We start from the raw sequence: 19,209 nt of genomic DNA, 5'->3' as shown, positions 1-19,209 counted from the left end.
ACTTTAATTTAAATTTACCACTGCCGAAATAAAGCCAAGTGATTTTTTATAGAAAAAAAATATTTATTTTTAAAATATTTTTGAAATTATTTGGCTTATGTTAAAATTAGCGTGGATCTTTTTTGTACAGAGTTAAATTCCTGACAAATTTTTATTCTGTGATTGTCATCGTTTTTTGGTAATTTACTCAGAAATTCAATTCAAAGTTCCCTAAAATAAAAAGTAGTAAAAAGATATTTTATATAAATTCAATATTTATGCTGCGAATATCTCATTAATCAGATTGACGCTAATTAATTACTCTATATATTCTCATAGATATCAAATCAAAGCTTGAAATCAATATTTTATTTGAGGCTCAGATAAAAACTCACAATCATCCAAATTATTTCCACCAAAAAATTTTTTGGCTCAAAAAATCCGTCACTTCCTTGAATAATTTAAAATAATTAAAAAAAAAACAAAGAATATTGAATTGAAATTTATTTCCTACTTGTATGATATTACGAATGTCTCCATAATAAACAAATATTAAACCATTAAACAAAATCAATAACTAAATAGTTAGATAAAATGAAAGTGACCTAGTTGCATTGCATACTTATATACAAAAGTCTAGACAGTGTCGTCAGAAATGCAATGAAAAACTACTTTAGTCTGCACATACTAGTCTCATAATATTTTACTTCTCTTTCATTACATTAATATTTTATGTATATATATATATATATATATATATATATATATATATATATATATATATATATATATATATATATATATATATATATATATAAATTCATACATATGCATATATGATATATAATAAAATGCATTACAGTCTCTATATAGAAACCCACGCAAAACTAAATCGCGTCTTAAATTCCACCGTGGGCCGCGAGACACTGCACGCGACTGTATTTTCTTACTCCTAAAATTCTTCTTAAACTTCTACCTCTACATCTTATTCATTACATAATAACTATAAATAGTATATGTATATATAAATATATCCGTTTAAAAAAAAATTTGTTATAAAAATGTTACAGAAAAAGCTCATAACAGTGAACTTACAAATTTGAGACAATTCTGGTCTTAAAAAATTTTTAAATTTGACCTCGTTTTTGAATAGTTTTTTTTATTCTCTAAGCCAGCAAAATTCTTAGAGAAAATAATTTTTTTTTATCGGGTATATAAATTTATGTATATGAAGGGATGATTAAAGAAAAATGAAAAAAAGACTGTGCCAATGAAGAGTACGTTTGTCACACATGACACAACAACAACAACAACAACAACAACAACAACAACAACAACAACAACAACATCTAGTGGTGGTGGATAAGGTGGTTGTGGTGTTGTACTGATGGTGGTGGCAGTCACTAGTAGTGGGAGAAAATTTAAAAGTGGGGTGCAACAGCAACAGCAGCATCACCAGCGGCACCGAGTGATTCCTCGTGTACTCGCCTCTGTGATTATCGTGTCTTTAAAGTCTCTCAGTAATATATGTTTTATGAATCTTGGACATTAGTATTAAATAATATTTAATGATATATTTATAAATAAAAATTAATTAATTAGTTAATTAATAATAAAATTGTCCGATAACTTATAAAAAAAAAAATTCAAAAATTAATTTATTAAAATGACGTTTCGAAATAACGAAAAAATGAATAAAAAGTGACTTTTTAAATATATCATTATTTTTAGAATAATATTTTTTGAATTTATAACCGTGGGGTTTTTTAAAAATATGATTAGAAGTAATTGTAAAATGTGATTTATTGAAATGTGTTTTTATGATTGTGTATTAAACCGGTGATATCGATTATTTACAATAATACTAATAAAAATAATAGTAATAGTAATAGTTATTATTATTATTACTATATTTTATATTTTGGCGCAAAGCGCCTGAAATGACGAACACGCGACATTATTCATTATTATTAAAACAACATTATTATCAGCATCAGTATCAATATCATAGGCATCGTTGTAAGACTGTACTAATTTTAATTGGAGTACTTTTACTAGATATACAAAATGTTGCAGGTATTTTATTACTTTTTTAAAAATAAAAAAATTTTTTAATTTAACATTTATTTTACAATAATAACAATAATTATAATAATAATTATTATTATTTGTGTTTTTTACAATAATAATAGTAATATTAAATAATAATAATAATAATAATAATAATAATAATAGTGAGAGTATTGCGTATTAGCGCAACAAGTGGTAGGTCGTGTGTAGTATCCTTGGCGTATACGACAGACACTTGCTAGCCGCCAAGCGTCAACAATTATTTAAAAAAAAAAAAATATATATATATATACAAGTTTACATATTTGTTTAATTATCAATAAGAGTAATTAGTTTGATTGTTTACTAAATTTGTAATTATTTGAATATATGCATGCATGTGTGTGTGTATGTGTGCGTGCATGTGTGTGCGTGTGTGTAACTTGATGTAATACTGAACAACATTGATTAACAGCTTAAATAGCTGGAATCAGTGACGTAACACGAATTGAATTGAATGGTGAAGGGAGTAATGAGTGAGGTTTTAATTGGGACGACAAATCAGTTGCAGTTGCAGTCTGAGTGTAAATAATATTTTAGAGTTAGGGAGAGAGGGAGGTATGGTCTGAATCTGGATCTGGATTTGGAAAATGTTATTATTTTAGGGATCTTGAACGGTGAGTAGAAGAGAAGAGTGGCTGCATGGACTGGAAGCGACGGAGCGCTGACCCGTAAACTGGTTCCTCCATTACACCGGGCCCTTTTTCTCTTTTGCCTTAACTTCTTTCTCTCATATGTTAACTTGTCCTTGTTCCTTTTAGTCTTGTTTGTTTCACCAACCCTTTTTTCCGGCTCCTTTTCCTTAAGTTTTTCGGGAGCCAGGTGTCGAGGGATTTGATACTAAAAATAACATTTTTTTATTATGACAGTAAAAATTGGGTTTTTTAAAATTTTAATTAAAACTTTTTTTTTGTTTCTTCATTCCAGGCGGTATATGTTGGTCATCAATAAGCAATAGTAAGTGTAAAGAATTATTATCTCAAGGTGTAACACGTGAAGAGTGTTGTGCTTCAAATGCTGCCGCTGCGACTGCATACTCCGACGAGGATCTCGACAGCGGAAGTTTATTTTTTTGGCGAGTACTTGGTGGTGGTGTTCACTGTCGTCCTTGTCGTGGTAATTATATAAATCTATTTAAATACAATAGAAAATCTTTACCTCAAACGCCAAGAAATTATTAGAATTTTGAATTTTCTTAGAAATTTAAAAAAGCCCCGCTTTTTTTAAATTACTGCCATTTTTTCATTTGCAACGCTATTGCAAACCCCCAAATGACACAAAAAGAAATTGTTGACTTTTTGTTAAATTTAAATTAACAATTAGTGATTATAGATCCAATTGATAACAAAAAGATACAAATTTTTTGTAAGAATAAAAAGCAAAACAAATTTCATGCTAGAGTTTTTTAAATCCTCGATTTTTAACTTAAATTAAAACAAAGTTTAAAAATTTATTATAAATTTAACACAAATTATGTATCCCAAATGGTCCGTACAATTTTTTTTATTAATTTTACAAAATCATGATAAATAATAACATAAATTTTATGTTAAATATTTAAAAGTCAATTAAAGTGTTACTTTAACATTTATTGTTTTTTAAACCAGAAAAAATAAGAAATGAAAAATTAGTTTGATTTATTAATTTTTTAGACTCATAAATAATTAACAGTAAAGATTATTTTCAATTAACATTTTCTTACAATTAACTAAATTATTGTAAATAAATGAAAAATTTTTTATTTTCGACGGGCTCATTTCTAGAACTTCCTGCTTTTGAGTCAAGTCCATTGGTGCTCCGTTGCTATAATAGTCACTTTAAATTTGATGGTTGTAATTAATCTATTCAAATTTTCAAAATACGGATTATTAAAATTTTTCGAAAAAAAATTGTTTTTTTTTTTAGAATTAAAGTTTTTGTTAAAGCAATTGATTAATTTATAACCCGTCTCAACTGTTCGTACAAATCTTTCAATTTTTATTTTAAACTGTAATTTTCATATTTTTCCAATCGAAGCGCCGCGTAATTAAATAAAACTGTAGTTACATTTTTTTGTGAGTTTTTTTTTCTATGTTAATAAAATTAAATTAAAAAATGTGACTTCTTCATTGTCTTTATATAAATTGGCAACGTATTGCAATCGTGGGTACAATTTATCGTGAGTTCGTCATAAAAAAATTTAAAAGCGGGAGTAGAAATAGGCGTTTGAGGTTTAAACCCTCGCAGATTTGAATCACGGTGAAAACACCGTGGAAGTGTAAACACCGTGGATCCACCGTGGTTACACGGTAGGTTTGTTCCATTTCACCACCGGGTATACACAGTGTATCCACTGTGATTACGCGGTGTATCCACCGTGATTCCACGATGGCTTTGTGCTATTTTACCACCGTGGTTCCACGGTGTATCCACCGCGAGATCACTGTGGAAACACCGTGTATACACAGTGGTCAAACCACCGTGGAATCACGGTGGATACACCGCGTAATCACAGTGGTAAAATGAAACAAACCCACCGTGTTTCCACCGTGATTCAAATCTGCGAGGGAAAGAATAAACATTAAGGTGTCCCAAAAAACCGGCTATTTTTTTTCGAGTCTCAATCAAAATTTGTTGGTTTAACATATTTTAAGTACCCTCTCAAAAAATCTTCAAAAGGCCGCTCACGAATTCCAAAAATTCCAAAAAATAATTTAAATTCGGATTTTTCTTTCTCGTTATAAAAATATTTTCTATCAAAATTAGTTCTACACTTTTTTTTTAGCTCAAAATACAGATTGTTATTAATCATCGCTCAAGAATTTTGAATATTAACTCATAATATGGAACTACTGTTTGTATTTTTTTATAACCCAATAATCATATCATATCTCTTAAGTATATAACTTTTACATAACGGAAAATATACTGGACAGTCTTGAACAATAAAATTGGATCAGATTAAAATAACAAAAAATCTGAAAAACGGTTGACCCTGCGGATTAGCCCTAAACTACCCGCTATTTTTGAGCTCAATGAGCTTGAAAACGGTATCGTGAACACATTTCCAAGCTAATGAGCTCACGAATACTCTGGAGTACATGTTTCTTCTTCAGCTTTTCGAGCTCAAAAAAAGTTGTCTTACCTTGAATTACGAAAATTAAAAACAAAAACAAAAACAATTAACAAACATGCAACTTAAAATTTTTGTGTACAATAATGCTTAAGGAAACGCATAGTTTTGGACAAAACTAAATGTACGTACTCAAAATTAAGAGTGAAAGGAGTTTTGAATTAGATTATAGCCACGGAGTCTGATATACCCGAAAAAAATTCAGTGAACAGTAATTTTTTAAATGTTTTGTTGACGATATTTTCCGAACTAACGAACTGATTACAATTAATTATGAATTAATAAGGAGAGATAGTGAGGATAAGAATCTGCTATAATTTTTGAAAAATTCAATGCTTTATAATGTGACGTATCTAGAGGAAAGGAGGTAAATTGTTATTTTTGAAATTTTTCGGCATCGATATCTCTCAAACGAATTAACTGATTTTGATGACTCTTGTGCCAATCGACGCGGCTTATCGAGTTCTCAATCTGAGTAGATTTTGGAATTGATTAGTTCAGTTCTCTTAACCGAAAAAATCTTTTTTTAACATTTCTTTTGATAACGATATCTCTCGATTGAATTAACTGATCGAGATGGTTCTTGAGGCAAACGACGCGTTTTATTGAGTTCTAGACCTGAAAATATTTTGGAATTAATTGGTCTAGTTTTTGAGGAATTTCAAAAAAACTAAAAATATTTTTTTGGTATTTCTGAATTATCTCAGTCTATTCCATCGAACAGTCTGAAATTTTCAGGAAAGTTGACAGCTAACAAGCTCTTTTGATTGTCACAAAAACTAGTCAAATCGGTTAATTAGTTTAATAGTTATAGAAAGCTTACACATTCACAAACATACACACACGCACACTCGCGCATACATATATGCATAGAGACTCTTGAATATAAATCTGATAACAGTCTGAATAGCTTCGAGGGACCTCGAAACGTCGTCATTTTATGAAAACTCGATTTTCGAAAATCGGAGTGAAAGCAATAACTTCCCGAATTTTTCAAACATCATTGATTTTTATCGCGGGAAATTTAAAAAAAACCTTAAAATTGAATTTAAAAAGACAAAGTATGTAAATTACTGATTTTTTAGTTCGGGTTCGATTTTTATGCATCATAATACAAAATGATGGTGAGAAAATAGAGAAACTTGAATATTAATATTCAATGGTCGCTCGAAAACGTCTAAAAGACAGTACTCGGAAGCATTAATAATTCTTGAGCGACGTTAGAATATTTAAATTTTGAGCTAAAATTTCTAGCATTTTTACGACTTTACAGATACAAGATATTGCCATCACGAGAAAGAAAAAATTTTATAATAAAAAAATCCGAATTTCAATAATTTTCGGAACTTTCAAAATTTGTGAATGATCCATAAAAAAATTTGTATCGAGCTGAGTTTTGAAGAAGGTTCTAAAAACATATTAAACCTAAAAAATTTCGTATGAGGCTCGAAAAAACAAATAGTCGATTTTTTGAAACCACTCTAATAAATATCTATGATAAATAATACTGACAATGGCTAAATAATTTATAGAAAGTTGCGCACAAGTACAATGTGATGAGGGTAAAAAATGTGTGGTGCGACGTGGTAGACCACGATGTGTGTGTAGTCCAGAGTGTAAAACACCACGCGGTGGCTCTAATGGTCCCGTATGTGGTACCGACGGTAGAAGTTACAGAAGTCTATGTCGTCTTAAAAAACATGCTTGTAAAAAAGCTAGTCACGAGCTTACTGTCGCTTACAACGGCTACTGTCAAAGTAAGTTATAACATTTCCATCAACTTTTCTTACACTCTAGTCTATTTTAAATTATCTGACACGTATTTCCAACCGTCTTTTTTTATAAGTCTTTAATACAACCTCCATAATTAGTAAATTAATTAATTCTCACAATTACGCAAAAAATTTTTTCCATCAATCCCGAGTTCTTTAGAAGGCACAAAAAAAAAACCTAATAAAACTACTCATTAGAAAATTTTTAATTGCCGGACATACGTTAGCCCAGAAGTAAAAAATTTCCAAATCTCGTTTTATATTTTAAGGAAAATTAAAAAAAAAAGATAAATTAGATAGAACAGATATGACCAGCGTGAATAATAACGTAAAAAGTGTCGAGCAGGTTCATGTACGCGGGTGCACTGCGGTCAGGGACGAAGTTGCCTATTGGATCAAAATCTGAGTCCACATTGCGTTAAATGCGCCCGGAAATGTCCTCAGTCATCTTCGGCAGTGGGTGCGATTCTGCAACAGCAGCACAAGCAGTCATTGCAACCATTGGCCAGCAGACCTGTTTGCGGTGCCGACGGTAATACTTACAAGAGTGCATGTCATCTGCGTCTAGCTGCCTGTCGTGCCGGTCGTGCGATTCCAGTAGCATACAAAGGACATTGTAAACGTGAGTTTTTATTTTTTTATTAAAAACTAACGATTGGTCTCAAAATATTAAAATAATCGTTATCAATACCAATATTTAATAATGGAAAAAAAAACCAAAAAGACAAATACTAACCAAAAAGCCAGTACCCTCATGAAATATAAATAAAAATCTATAAATATTTATCCAAACTCGTTGAAATAAAAATAATAATAAAAGAGATGCAACCGAGGCAACGTAGTCGCCTCTGTAATGTCCTTGCAGCGTCCTTGTTCAGCGGTCGTTGACCACCGACAGGCGCCCACGCAATCAACATCCTCCACCTGCTCTTACACCCAGTTCTTATATATTTATTTTTCATTCATTAGTTGTGGGTATACATGATCTTAATTATTATTATTATAAATCTATTTCGATTGCTATTGATATTGATGGTTGTGTTTGTTTTAAAAATACGATCTCTGGTAAACCATCATCTCAAATGGCTGAAAGAGTGGTAGCTTGGTAAAGTATAAGAGATTACATAGAGAGTAAGTGCAGTGCTGAGTTAAGGTAAAGGTAGTGGAAGAGGAAGAGATAGAGGTAGAGGTAGAGGTAGAGGTAGAGGTAGAGGTAGAGGACAAGGAAAAGGAACAGCAGCAGGTATGACTTGCCGGTAATACTTAAGAGCTGCTGAAGTTTAACTGCATAGCTGGTAGAGGTAGAGGTAGAGGTTGAGTTTGAAACCTCGTCTACCTCTACCTCTACCGGATAGTTGTATGTCTACCACGCGGACTGCTGGTGTAACTACACTGTAGATGGAAGCTAAGAGTATGTTATGTGGACGAAACGCAGACGTAGAGCGGTAAAGGGAGATTATTAAGCCCGACGGCGTACAAACAGTGTTTAAACTTTAGTATTGTACTGATACTCAGTATAGAGTATGTATGCAATCTAACCAATATGATTTAACTCTCGGTACCCAGATTCTGTTGGCTTTAAATTCTCTGTACCCTTAATCAGACGAATATATATATTTTTATTTTTATAATTCTAGTTATTATTATTACTGTCATTTATTGTTTTAGAAAATTTCAACATATATATGTATTAGGGTGCTTTGTTTTAAACGAACATTATTTTTTTTTAGCTGACACAAGGAAATTTTGTTGTTTATGTTGAGAAAAAAATTTCCTGAAAATTTCAGCTGTTAATTTTCATTTTTCAAAAATTGTAAGCTTAATATAGCACTAATCTTTTTTATTGTAAAATGTTAAAATGCATGTATCTCATAAACAGTGCACTTTAGCACTATAAGTGTGATGAGCAATTTTGTAGAGAACAAAATTTCCTAAAAGATTGGTCCTATGCATATATTTCGCAAGATGAGCCGTTTTTTCATTATTAACAAAAATATATGAAAAAAGTGAAAAATTGATTTTCGGAGCTGATACAATCGACATATATCAAGTTAGAGCAAAATCGTTTTATACCCTTTCAAAAAGCAACAAATAATCTACAAATAAAAACTGGTTTCAAAACGATAGCTTAAAATCGGGCTAAGTTATAGTAATTTAACAAAAAAAAGTTATTCGATTTACATGCTTTTTAAATGGGAAAACTTTAATGCTCGAGAGGAAGTACTTAAAATTAAAATTAAGAGTTGAAATTTTCAGGGAATTTTTTTCTCAACATAAGCAACAAAATTTTCTTATGTCAGCTAAAAAATATAATATTCGTGTCAAACGAAGCACCCTAATATGTATAGAATCTATACTATAGATATATCTTTTTGATCGGTTTTAATTGTTGTTGATTTTGAAATAACTGGCAGACTTCCCATCTCTTTTAATTGTTTTATTGTTTTGGTAACATTTTAGATTTGTGGCGACGTTTTAAGAATTTAACTTTACTCAAATTTTTTGATAATAAATACGATAACTCCGTCTTTACTTTCTCTTTATATCCGATGTTATTTCCAAACTTTCTTCTTAATTCTATCCAATTCATCGTTCTCTGGCAAAATATTATTTATTGGTTTAGAAAATTTCAATATATATATATATGTATAGATATATCTTTTTGATCGGTTTTAATTGTTGTTGGTTATTTTTATTCATGCTCTCCTTTCATTTTCCGCAATTTCTGTCGACACCAACGCAAGCCCCCCTCTTACTGTGTTTTGAATATTTTTTTATTTTCAGATGTAAATCCGCGATCCCAGGTATTCCGGTAGCTTAATATTTTTATGAAATTATTTTATTTGTTTTATGATGAATGGGGTATATTAATAGGCTGAGATAATTTTAGTACTGGGAAATAGAGATGGTTTTTAAAATTTTTAGTTAACGAAGAGCGTTGAAAATTTTTTTGTAAAGAAGGGTATGAAAAACGAAAAATTTTAACGAGTAATTTGTTAATTAAATGGATATAAGTTATTTATAAAAATATTATTACAAGTATCTTATTTTACGTAACTTTTTATTTTAGTTATGAGTTAACTATCAAGGATGTAATAAAAAGTATTGAATATAATTTTATTCTGTATGAAAAATATTTTTATTAATTTTTTTATAAACCTAATAATTTTTAAAATAAATATTTAATTTTTATTTTAAACTATTAGATATTTTTTGTTGAGTTTTCACCAACTTCCGATTAAATTTCGAGGAAAACTATCAAAGATACGGTAAAAGTTACAGATTTAAAATTGTTAGGAAATTAAATTTTTTACAAAAAAGGTTGTTCACAACTTTCACGTAAACTCAATAGTTCAGACATTATAAAGTTAATGAATAGTTATTATTTATGATATTACAAATATTTAGTCGTAAAGTATAAGAACATAAATGTAAATCCAGTTTAACATAAAAAAAAGTTATTTATTCAATAATGCCTTGATAGGATTAAATTTAAAAAAAGTTTTATATAAAATCCATTTAAAATAAAACGATAATGTTTTTAATAATCAACCATTTTAATTTTTAATACTAAAATCCTATGGCTAAATTAATGCAGGTTGTCATATAAGTGGTTAAAAAAAATAAACCGTCCCAATAAAAAAATAAGCTAAACTAAATTTAAATCACTTAGTTTATAAATTCAAAAATTACAATTGTTTTTGACATTTCAATATATTTGACAACCCATCCATTCAGTACTAGTAGTACTACTAAAAAAAAAACGTTTCTCGCTTAAAAAAGATGAATTGTTTATCTTGGAAATCTCGATTGCTCAAGTCAAATAATAACAGAGATATTTCGAGTGATGAATTTGGTAAATAAATGGACAAAGTTTTCGCAAGATTTTATAATAGGGTTGTGTCGAGAGGAAGAAGAAGGATGAAAAGGTTGCTGAGAGAGTAACCAAGTAAAGTCTTCTCTTGTTTGTATTATATAGGTTGTAACATTCCGGTAATTTATTACCTATTACAATTACCGCGGGCGTGTTGGTGCAGCTGTGATTAATCGACTGACATGCCAAGAGTGCTATTATATACTCGAATCGATACCCGTACTCTCGAGAGACGTTGCCAACAAATATAACGGAAGACCAACAACTAAAGTTATTTATATATATATATATATATATATATATATATATATATATATATATATATATGTATAAATATGTATATATTGCAAACGCGTGCAATGGGTTTATTGAATTTTATCAGATAATGTAATAAAAAATAAATAAAATACTTGGTGACATGTGGAGGATTTGCGTGTGTGGAACATTAAAAGTATATATAATATATATATATATATATATATATATATATATATATATATATATATATTTGTTGAAGCAACGACTTTCGCACCTTCCGCTTGACAAGAAATATATTTACCGACACCTCTATATGCAACAGACAGATCTCGACACGAGCTCAACCTTTTCATTATTTACTTAAATATACGGACTGAGCTTTTGTTTACAGTGCTCTCAAAGTTAGCTTCAGGAATTTAAAGAAAAAACTTTTTACAACTTAAACTTATTAATAAAAACAATTATTTCAAACAGTTTCAGGGCTTTGTTAACTTTTTTTTTTTTTTTAAATTCGAATAAGTTATTTTTACAAGACATATATAAAATATAATTGTATGCTCTAAAGTATCCAAGTTACGTAAAAATTGATAATGACCTTTTTTGCGGAGAATTTAATCTACTATAAAACTACATTTAGTTATTTTTATCGTATTTTGAATAGTTAAGCGAGAATATTAATAAGAAGGTGAAAAAAAATTCGGTGAATTTAGCAATTTGGTAAATTATAAGTGAGTTAAAAAAAATTGTTATATATTATAAGCTATAAAATTTATGAAAATAGCTTATGACCTTTTTTTATAGAAAATTTAATTTCTTAAAATATTATACTCATTCATTTTATCATACCTTCGAGAACTTAGCCAGAATATTTATTCAAAAAGATAAAAATTCAGTAAATTTTTTTTATTTAAAAAAAAAAAATAGTCCATTTAAAAAATGTATTATAAAAATTTTCTAAGACCTCCGGGTGCTTTCATTCAAACCAAATCATTGTTTTAAAAAAAAATGAAATTTCAAATCCACTAAAATTATAAAAAATGCCATCAAAGTCAGACAAAAAAATTGAAGTTTCAAAATTAATTGACAGCAATAATAAAGTCTGGTAAATTTCCATAGGTTTTATTTTCAATTTATAAAATTCACCAGATAACAATCATTTGCTGCCGAAATGGAAATAAAATTTTTTCAAACATACATTTTTGAAGCAATGGATTTTTAAAATCTCAAATTAATTCAGAAAATTTTTTCAAAAATCGGACTATGACATGCGACCTTTTGTATAAAACTCAATTTCTATGAAATTTTCTTGAAAACCAAAAAAAAAAATTGTTTATAAAAAAACTTACCGGTATGTTATCAATGCAATTGTTATGTCGGTTACGATAATCATACGATAGCAGACTACAAATAAAGTATTATATTACATTACATTACATTATAAGCTCATTACATTAGCTTATTATAAGTTATTTAATTATAATTTACAATAAATAAATTCAACAAAAGATGAGTATGTGTGCGTATGCGTGTGTGTCTGCGTTAAACAAATAAATATGTATATATATATAAATCATGATTATAATAGATGATAAAATTATATATTCATCCGTTTCTATTGTCAACTAATACACAACCCTCTTTCTCAAATATCAAATAAAGAAAAAAAAAAGTGTTATAACACGTGGTAATAATATTATAATATAGATAACATCACCACGTGTAGATAAATAAGTCGATGACCCTTTGTGTTGGTGAGATTATTGTGGCCTTGTTATCTCCACGAAATAATCATTCATTTTCATTTCATTTTATATTATTATTATTATTATTATTATTATTACTAATATTATTATTATTATTATTATAATTATTAATGTCATTGCTAATAAGCTCTGACAGGCAGCAGACCCAGACAACACTTACTTGGACGTTTAGACATTAAGAGATTTGGACATTTAGATATTATAGTTATTTATAATATTTTTTTGTCTGGATATGATTACCATGGGTCAGTGGACGTGTGAATAATCTAAATTTGTTGTTGACGGAAGTGTTACAAATAAATAAATACATAATAGACGGTGTTATATAATTTGTAATGTCCGAATGTCACTTCTTATGTACTTTATTATGTCTGAGTTTAAGATATAAATGTTATTGTGGCCGTAATACGAATTGCTCATAAATAATATTCAGACGCAATTATTTGTATTGTAGCAACGACCCTCTTTTATATAAAAATTATTAGGTGAGTTCTATAGATGTTTGTTAATAAGATTTATAAGTAGGGAAATTGTAGATATTGAAAAATTATTGAGGAAATTTATTACACTATTTATTAGTTGAATGAGTTTTCTTAAATTATTTTCTTTTAAAACTAATAATTAATTTGAATGAATTTATGTCAATAATTTTATTCGAAAGGTATGACTGTTTTATTTAGTTCAGTAGAAGTTTTTTTGTGCGAGAGAGCGCAGCCATCTGACGGTATAAGTTGGAATTTTAATGCAGGGCCTGGTTAGGAGAGAGGTTTTTTAGATCAAAAATTTTAGGAACGTGTATTTTAATTACGATATTTAAGAGAGCGCTTTGGAAAAATATATTTGAAAATGGACTTGTGAAACTGATACAAATAATATCTTAAATATCATGTGAAATTGGTATTATACTCTATGCCACTAGATGAATACAATAGTTGAAGCAATGAATGCACGAAGAAAATCATCGTTAAATATCTAAAGTCAGCATCATGCAGTCAAAGTTATAAAAATAATTTACTCTATTATTATGAAGTAAGATTTAAACTTAACTCAATGAAAAAAAGTTAATTTTGGTGTTATGTCGTATCAATTAATAGGAAACGGTCAGGCTATAAAATTCAGCTGACGTTGCATTGATCTACATATGTGTGTGTTGATTAATTAAATGCGCATGTGCTGCCTAAAGATTTTGGTCATGTTAACGAGGTAGCTAAATTCAAAGTGACTTCATAAGAGAGAAAAGTGATGTATAGATTAGTTATTGGCTTGAATTGATGAGTGGGAATATTTCCCGCCTGTTTTGCTCAGTGGTTCAATATAAAAATAAGTGATTTAGTATATATTAAATCATACTTTTGACCAATCAGAAAGAATTGTATTTTAATATAAAATTTTATGAGACTGACTTTGGTCAGTTAACTGCGTATTCTTTGACATGAGTTGCATAAAATATTTTTATTTACTAGTCGAGTAGAGAGATTGTTAATGAGGATATACTGTCTGAGAAAAGAGTTCTTGAAAAGTTATTAAAGATTTTTTTAGGAGGGAAAAAATATTAAATTGCTCTCTAAACATGAATTAGTAAAAATAAGTGAATATTCACTAATTCAGAGTGCAAATCGAACCACCAATGCCAAAAAATGGTACGACTGACACTCTGAATTAGTTAATATTCACTTATTTCACTAATTCATATTTAGAGAGTGGAGATTTATATTTGTAGAGATGTGACAATGAGTTTAATGGTTTGGTAGATTGGTTGATATTATTTAAACCAAGGGAATGCAAGAGGGTAATTTTTCATGGAAATAAGCTGTGGAATTTCGTGGCTTTTAAATTTGTGCTGATTAAAAGTTCTGATAAGTTTATTTTACGAATTTATTTTAAAACTAATAGTAACTAGTTCTATTAACAATCATTGAGTATATTTCAATTAGTAACTTGATTTGAAAGGTACGACAAGTTTTATTTAGTTTATTAGAAGTCTTTAGGTCTGCTAGAGCGAAGCCATTTGGTGGGATAAGTCCGCAACTTAATGTAAGGCCTTGTTATCAGAGAGATATATATCATACAGAAAAGTCAACGAGCATGTATTTTAAATCCAGCATTAAAAAGATCACTTTTCATAAAAAGCTCCCTGTTGTTAATTCGAGACATTTTCATCTTTGAAGAGCAATTTTTACCAGTTATTGACACAGGTTCCAATAGAATATTTCAATCAGGCTATAAATAATGCATCAACGTTTCCGTTAACCGTTAATTTCCATTCTTCAAATTAAAATATTCTCTTTAGCAATTAAACTTTAACTAATAATGATAAACAATTCCCATTAACCATTACAATTAAATTTTTAATGGGAAATAAATCGATTACTCTTTCAATTTTTAACTTTATTGGGAATTAATATTTATCGATCATTTAATTTATATTTTTAATGGGAATTGTCTTCATTAAAAAATAAAAAATTAATAATTAATGTATTACATTCCACTTACAGTGATGCAAACAGTGAAGTTTAGCATCTAAAGATTAATTTTAAAGCTCTATTTTTCTATTTTTCACTAATCTCTACTGAAATTATAAATAAAAATCAATTTTTACGTTTTTCATAAAATTTTTTTACAACTTGTCTTAGAATTCCGAGTTCCAACCTTTATATTTTCATTTTCTAGCCTCTTTAAGTAAAATTTTCTTTAAAAAATCCTTTTTCTAGCTTCCAATAATTCAAAGCGATCAATAACACGATTAAAATATTTTCCATTCGACATAAAAATAAATAAATTGAATGATTATATTTTGCAGAAAACGCAGACTGCACGACAATAAGATGCCGAGAGGGTCAAACATGTTTGACAGAAATAAAAACAAATCGACCAAGATGCGTGACTTGCATGTACCGATGCCCTGGTGCCCAGAGGAAACACGAAAAAAGTTACGATAAAAAACGTCAACGATTTCGTGGTGAAGAACACCACGATCCCGGGTCTGGGTATCCATCAGTATTATGCGCGACCAATAACTTGACTTATCCAAGCTGGTGTCATATCATTAAGGACGCATGTGTCACCGGATTTGTGCTGGAGACCAAACATGCCGGACCTTGCAATATTCACGATACTTCAATTTACGACGGTCAGTATATTTAGATTTTATTTTTCAGACTAAGACAAAAAAAGTACTTTTATAAAAAAAAAAAAGTTCTTGATCCTAGAGAAATTAAAATTTTTATTGCAGTAATTATTGAAAAAAAAAAAAAAATAAAATAAAAAATAATTGAAAATAAATGCTTTGGAAAAAATTAAAAAATTCTTTTTGAAAAAATTTAAATGTTTTCTTGATAAAAAAAAAAAATCATGATTTTTAGTTTCAATTACATGATTTATGCTAGAAGGATTTGTTATAATTTTTTTTTTTAAATAATTACAAAAAAAAAAATTGTAATTGTTTCAGTAAAAATAGTCTATTGTGTGACAAGGGATGAACCAAAACGATTTCAGACTAGGGTGAAGTTATCACCCGCAGTCTAAAATCGTGTTTTATCCTGAGTCAGACACCATATTTTTCATGATTACCTGCATCGGAACTTTAAGACTCAGTGTCAACAGCCAATAAGAAACAAGTGAATTTCAAGCCAATGATGCGGAGAACTGTTGGAGAATGAGAAATCTGTGATTTACAGTCACTTATTGAATACTAAATAAGACAAAATATTATTTCCACTCATTTTTCATTAATTTTATTTGGCTAATTAAAACTGTCACTTAAAAAAAAAAATGAGTAAACTGAAGTGACAAGTAAACGAATGAGAGTAATAAGGCTGCAATTGAACATTAAATATAACTAACACCGGGCAGAAAAAATTGTGTTTCTTCCTAAGGGAAGAAATGTGCATTTTTCTGTCCGCTGTATGAAGGTATTTGTGAATTACGAATTCGCTAGCAGTTGTTTGCAACATCGTCTTGAAATTAGCTTATTTCCACTGGCTGTAGAGACACTGAAACTTTAAGTTTCGATGCTGGTTTCAGAAAAAAAATTTCCTGAAACTTTCCAATAAATTAATATTTTTATCTAAGGTCAAAATTTCAAGTAATAAATAAATGTACGTATTTTTACAGAAGAAACCATAACATCAACCAGCTACGGAGTCGATCTAATGGACGAAGTATCGCTTAGAGAAAATTTAACGCGCAGAACATTAAATTAATAAATTAAATAAATAATTAGTAGGCCGACATATCAGGATTACTTAAGAAAAAAATAATAATATTAATAAATCTGTCGATGATTATTATATTACTTGAAAAAAATTGTTATAACAATAACAATAATAATATTAAAAATAATAGTAACGAGAATATCATTAAACACAAAATATAAAATAACATACAAAGAATTGCGTTTCACAATATATATGTTATTTATTTAGACTTTCGGTCAACTCTTGGCGGAATCGGCAATTTTAAAAAATTATTAACATAAATAACCGCTAAGATCAATAGTATTATTTTATTTTTCATTTTCCAGCCGTGCGCCAGTAGTTATACCATTGTCGTACTTAATTTATTTTTTTAGATTCAAATGTTTATAATTAAATAATTATTATTAATTGAATAAATAATAAAATAAATAAATATTATTATTATTCTGAGCATTATTAGTATAATTTTTTAGTCGCGTTTGTACAGAAAATAAAAAAAAAATAATTGACTCATTAATTAATAAATAAATTAATTATTTTTAAATAATTAGTCATTGCATGGCTTAGTAATTAGACCAAATATAGATTTAATTATCAGCTACGGTCTATGAAAAATATTTTTTTTAAATTCTTTTAAGGTCCACGTGTTTATTTATTATTTATTTTTTTCCTTATTTGTAAAAAGTACCACGGGGTGGATTTGAACCCAAGACTTTTACATTTGACTGTCTCTTTTTAAATCATTTATTATAAAGACTATTTAATAATACTGATAGAAGGAATTATTTGTATTAAATGAGATTTATAAATATTTAATAAATTATTATTTATGGTAATTATTTCTTAATTTTTAGTAATAGTTAATAAATATTTATTTAGGTTGGTAAAAAGTCTAATGAATTCAGACATCAATGATGTGTTTTGATGAGTTGTTAATTAAAATTAATAATAATTATCACAAAGTTTATGCACCATGTGAGTAGATATTCGTCATTAGGAAAAAGTAAAACAGATGTAATAAATAATTACTATTGGTTATTATAAATAGTAAGTTTAATGTATATTATTATTAAAACATTTAAAATTATTATTTTAAAATGAATATCACGTGATAGATGCCATAAGGGCGTATACAAAATTTTTTTTTAATCGTGTCAGCCATATTCTAAACTGGAAAAAGGAAAAAAATGTCGGAGCTTAAAAAGCGTAATGTTCATTTAATCGGATTTTAATACAAAATAAATTTTTTATTTTAATGCTCAACCAAATGAATTCTATTTTTGATTGAAATTGGAAAAAAAAATTTTTACTGATTTTTTTTTAATTTGGGAAAGAAAAATTGTTTGTCAAATTTTTCATTACTGAATTTCGTTCACCCATTTTGTCGCCCCTTTCTACAATTTAACTTTTCACCTTTCATATTTATTCTGATATAACGTTATTTTCATGATTTGTAATAAAGAACATAATTTTTTTTTTATGCGCCCTTTTGACTTTAATAAAAATTTTCTTAAAGTCAAAAGGGCGTATATCAGTAGTACGCCCTTTCGGCATTTGTCACGCGATATCTTTAGTAATAATAATAAAATCCTTCTATCGGTATAAGTACAAAATTTTAATACATATATTTAAATATATATGTATATATTTATTATTAACAAGTGGACTTTTAAAAATTATTATTTTTAAACAAAGGTGCTCCGCAATTAAAAAATGTAGCTAATTTGATGTTATGTTATTTATTAACCATTAAAAAAAATTTATTATTTATATTTTGTTTTACTTCTGAAAAAAAATTTAAAAAAAAAACAAAAAACAGTTTATTGATTAGTTTAAAGTATGAGATTAATTATTTATTTACTTGCTAATACGATGACTAAATAAATAATAATAGAAAATGCTTATTAGATAAAAAAAAAATATACATATATATATATGTATATAATATTTATAAAATTTTAAATTTATTAAAACGAGTAGACCTCCGTAGTTTATATAATGAAGTAGTTTACTAATTTTTTTTTTTTTTTTTTTTTTTTTTTATAAATTATAATATTAGTTATAATTTTAATGATTACATAAATTATTCCATATTTAATTAAATATATTATTATATTCACTTGTTCAAATATCAATAATTAATAAT

General features: G+C 27.9%; 1 protein-coding gene across 1 annotated transcript; it reads left to right on the top strand.

The window, feature by feature from the left end:
* Positions 1-1,190: 1,190 nt before the first annotated feature.
* LOC130673398 (follistatin-A) lies at positions 1,191-18,944 on the top strand. Its single transcript, XM_057478387.1, has 6 exons — positions 1,191-2,055; positions 3,016-3,204; positions 6,733-6,957; positions 7,319-7,594; positions 15,668-15,997; positions 16,981-18,944. Exons 1-6 carry the CDS (start codon positions 1,920-1,922, stop codon positions 17,067-17,069), a joined length of 1,245 nt encoding a protein of 414 aa, XP_057334370.1. The 5' UTR covers positions 1,191-1,919; the 3' UTR covers positions 17,070-18,944.
* Positions 18,945-19,209: the final 265 nt, after the last annotated feature.

The sequence above is a fragment of the Microplitis mediator genome, chromosome 8 (assembly GCF_029852145.1).
Source record: "Microplitis mediator isolate UGA2020A chromosome 8, iyMicMedi2.1, whole genome shotgun sequence".
Classification (NCBI taxonomy): domain Eukaryota; kingdom Metazoa; phylum Arthropoda; class Insecta; order Hymenoptera; family Braconidae; genus Microplitis; species Microplitis mediator.
The sequence above is the reverse complement of the archived record's forward strand: the minus strand, read 5'-3'. Positions and strand labels throughout refer to the sequence as shown.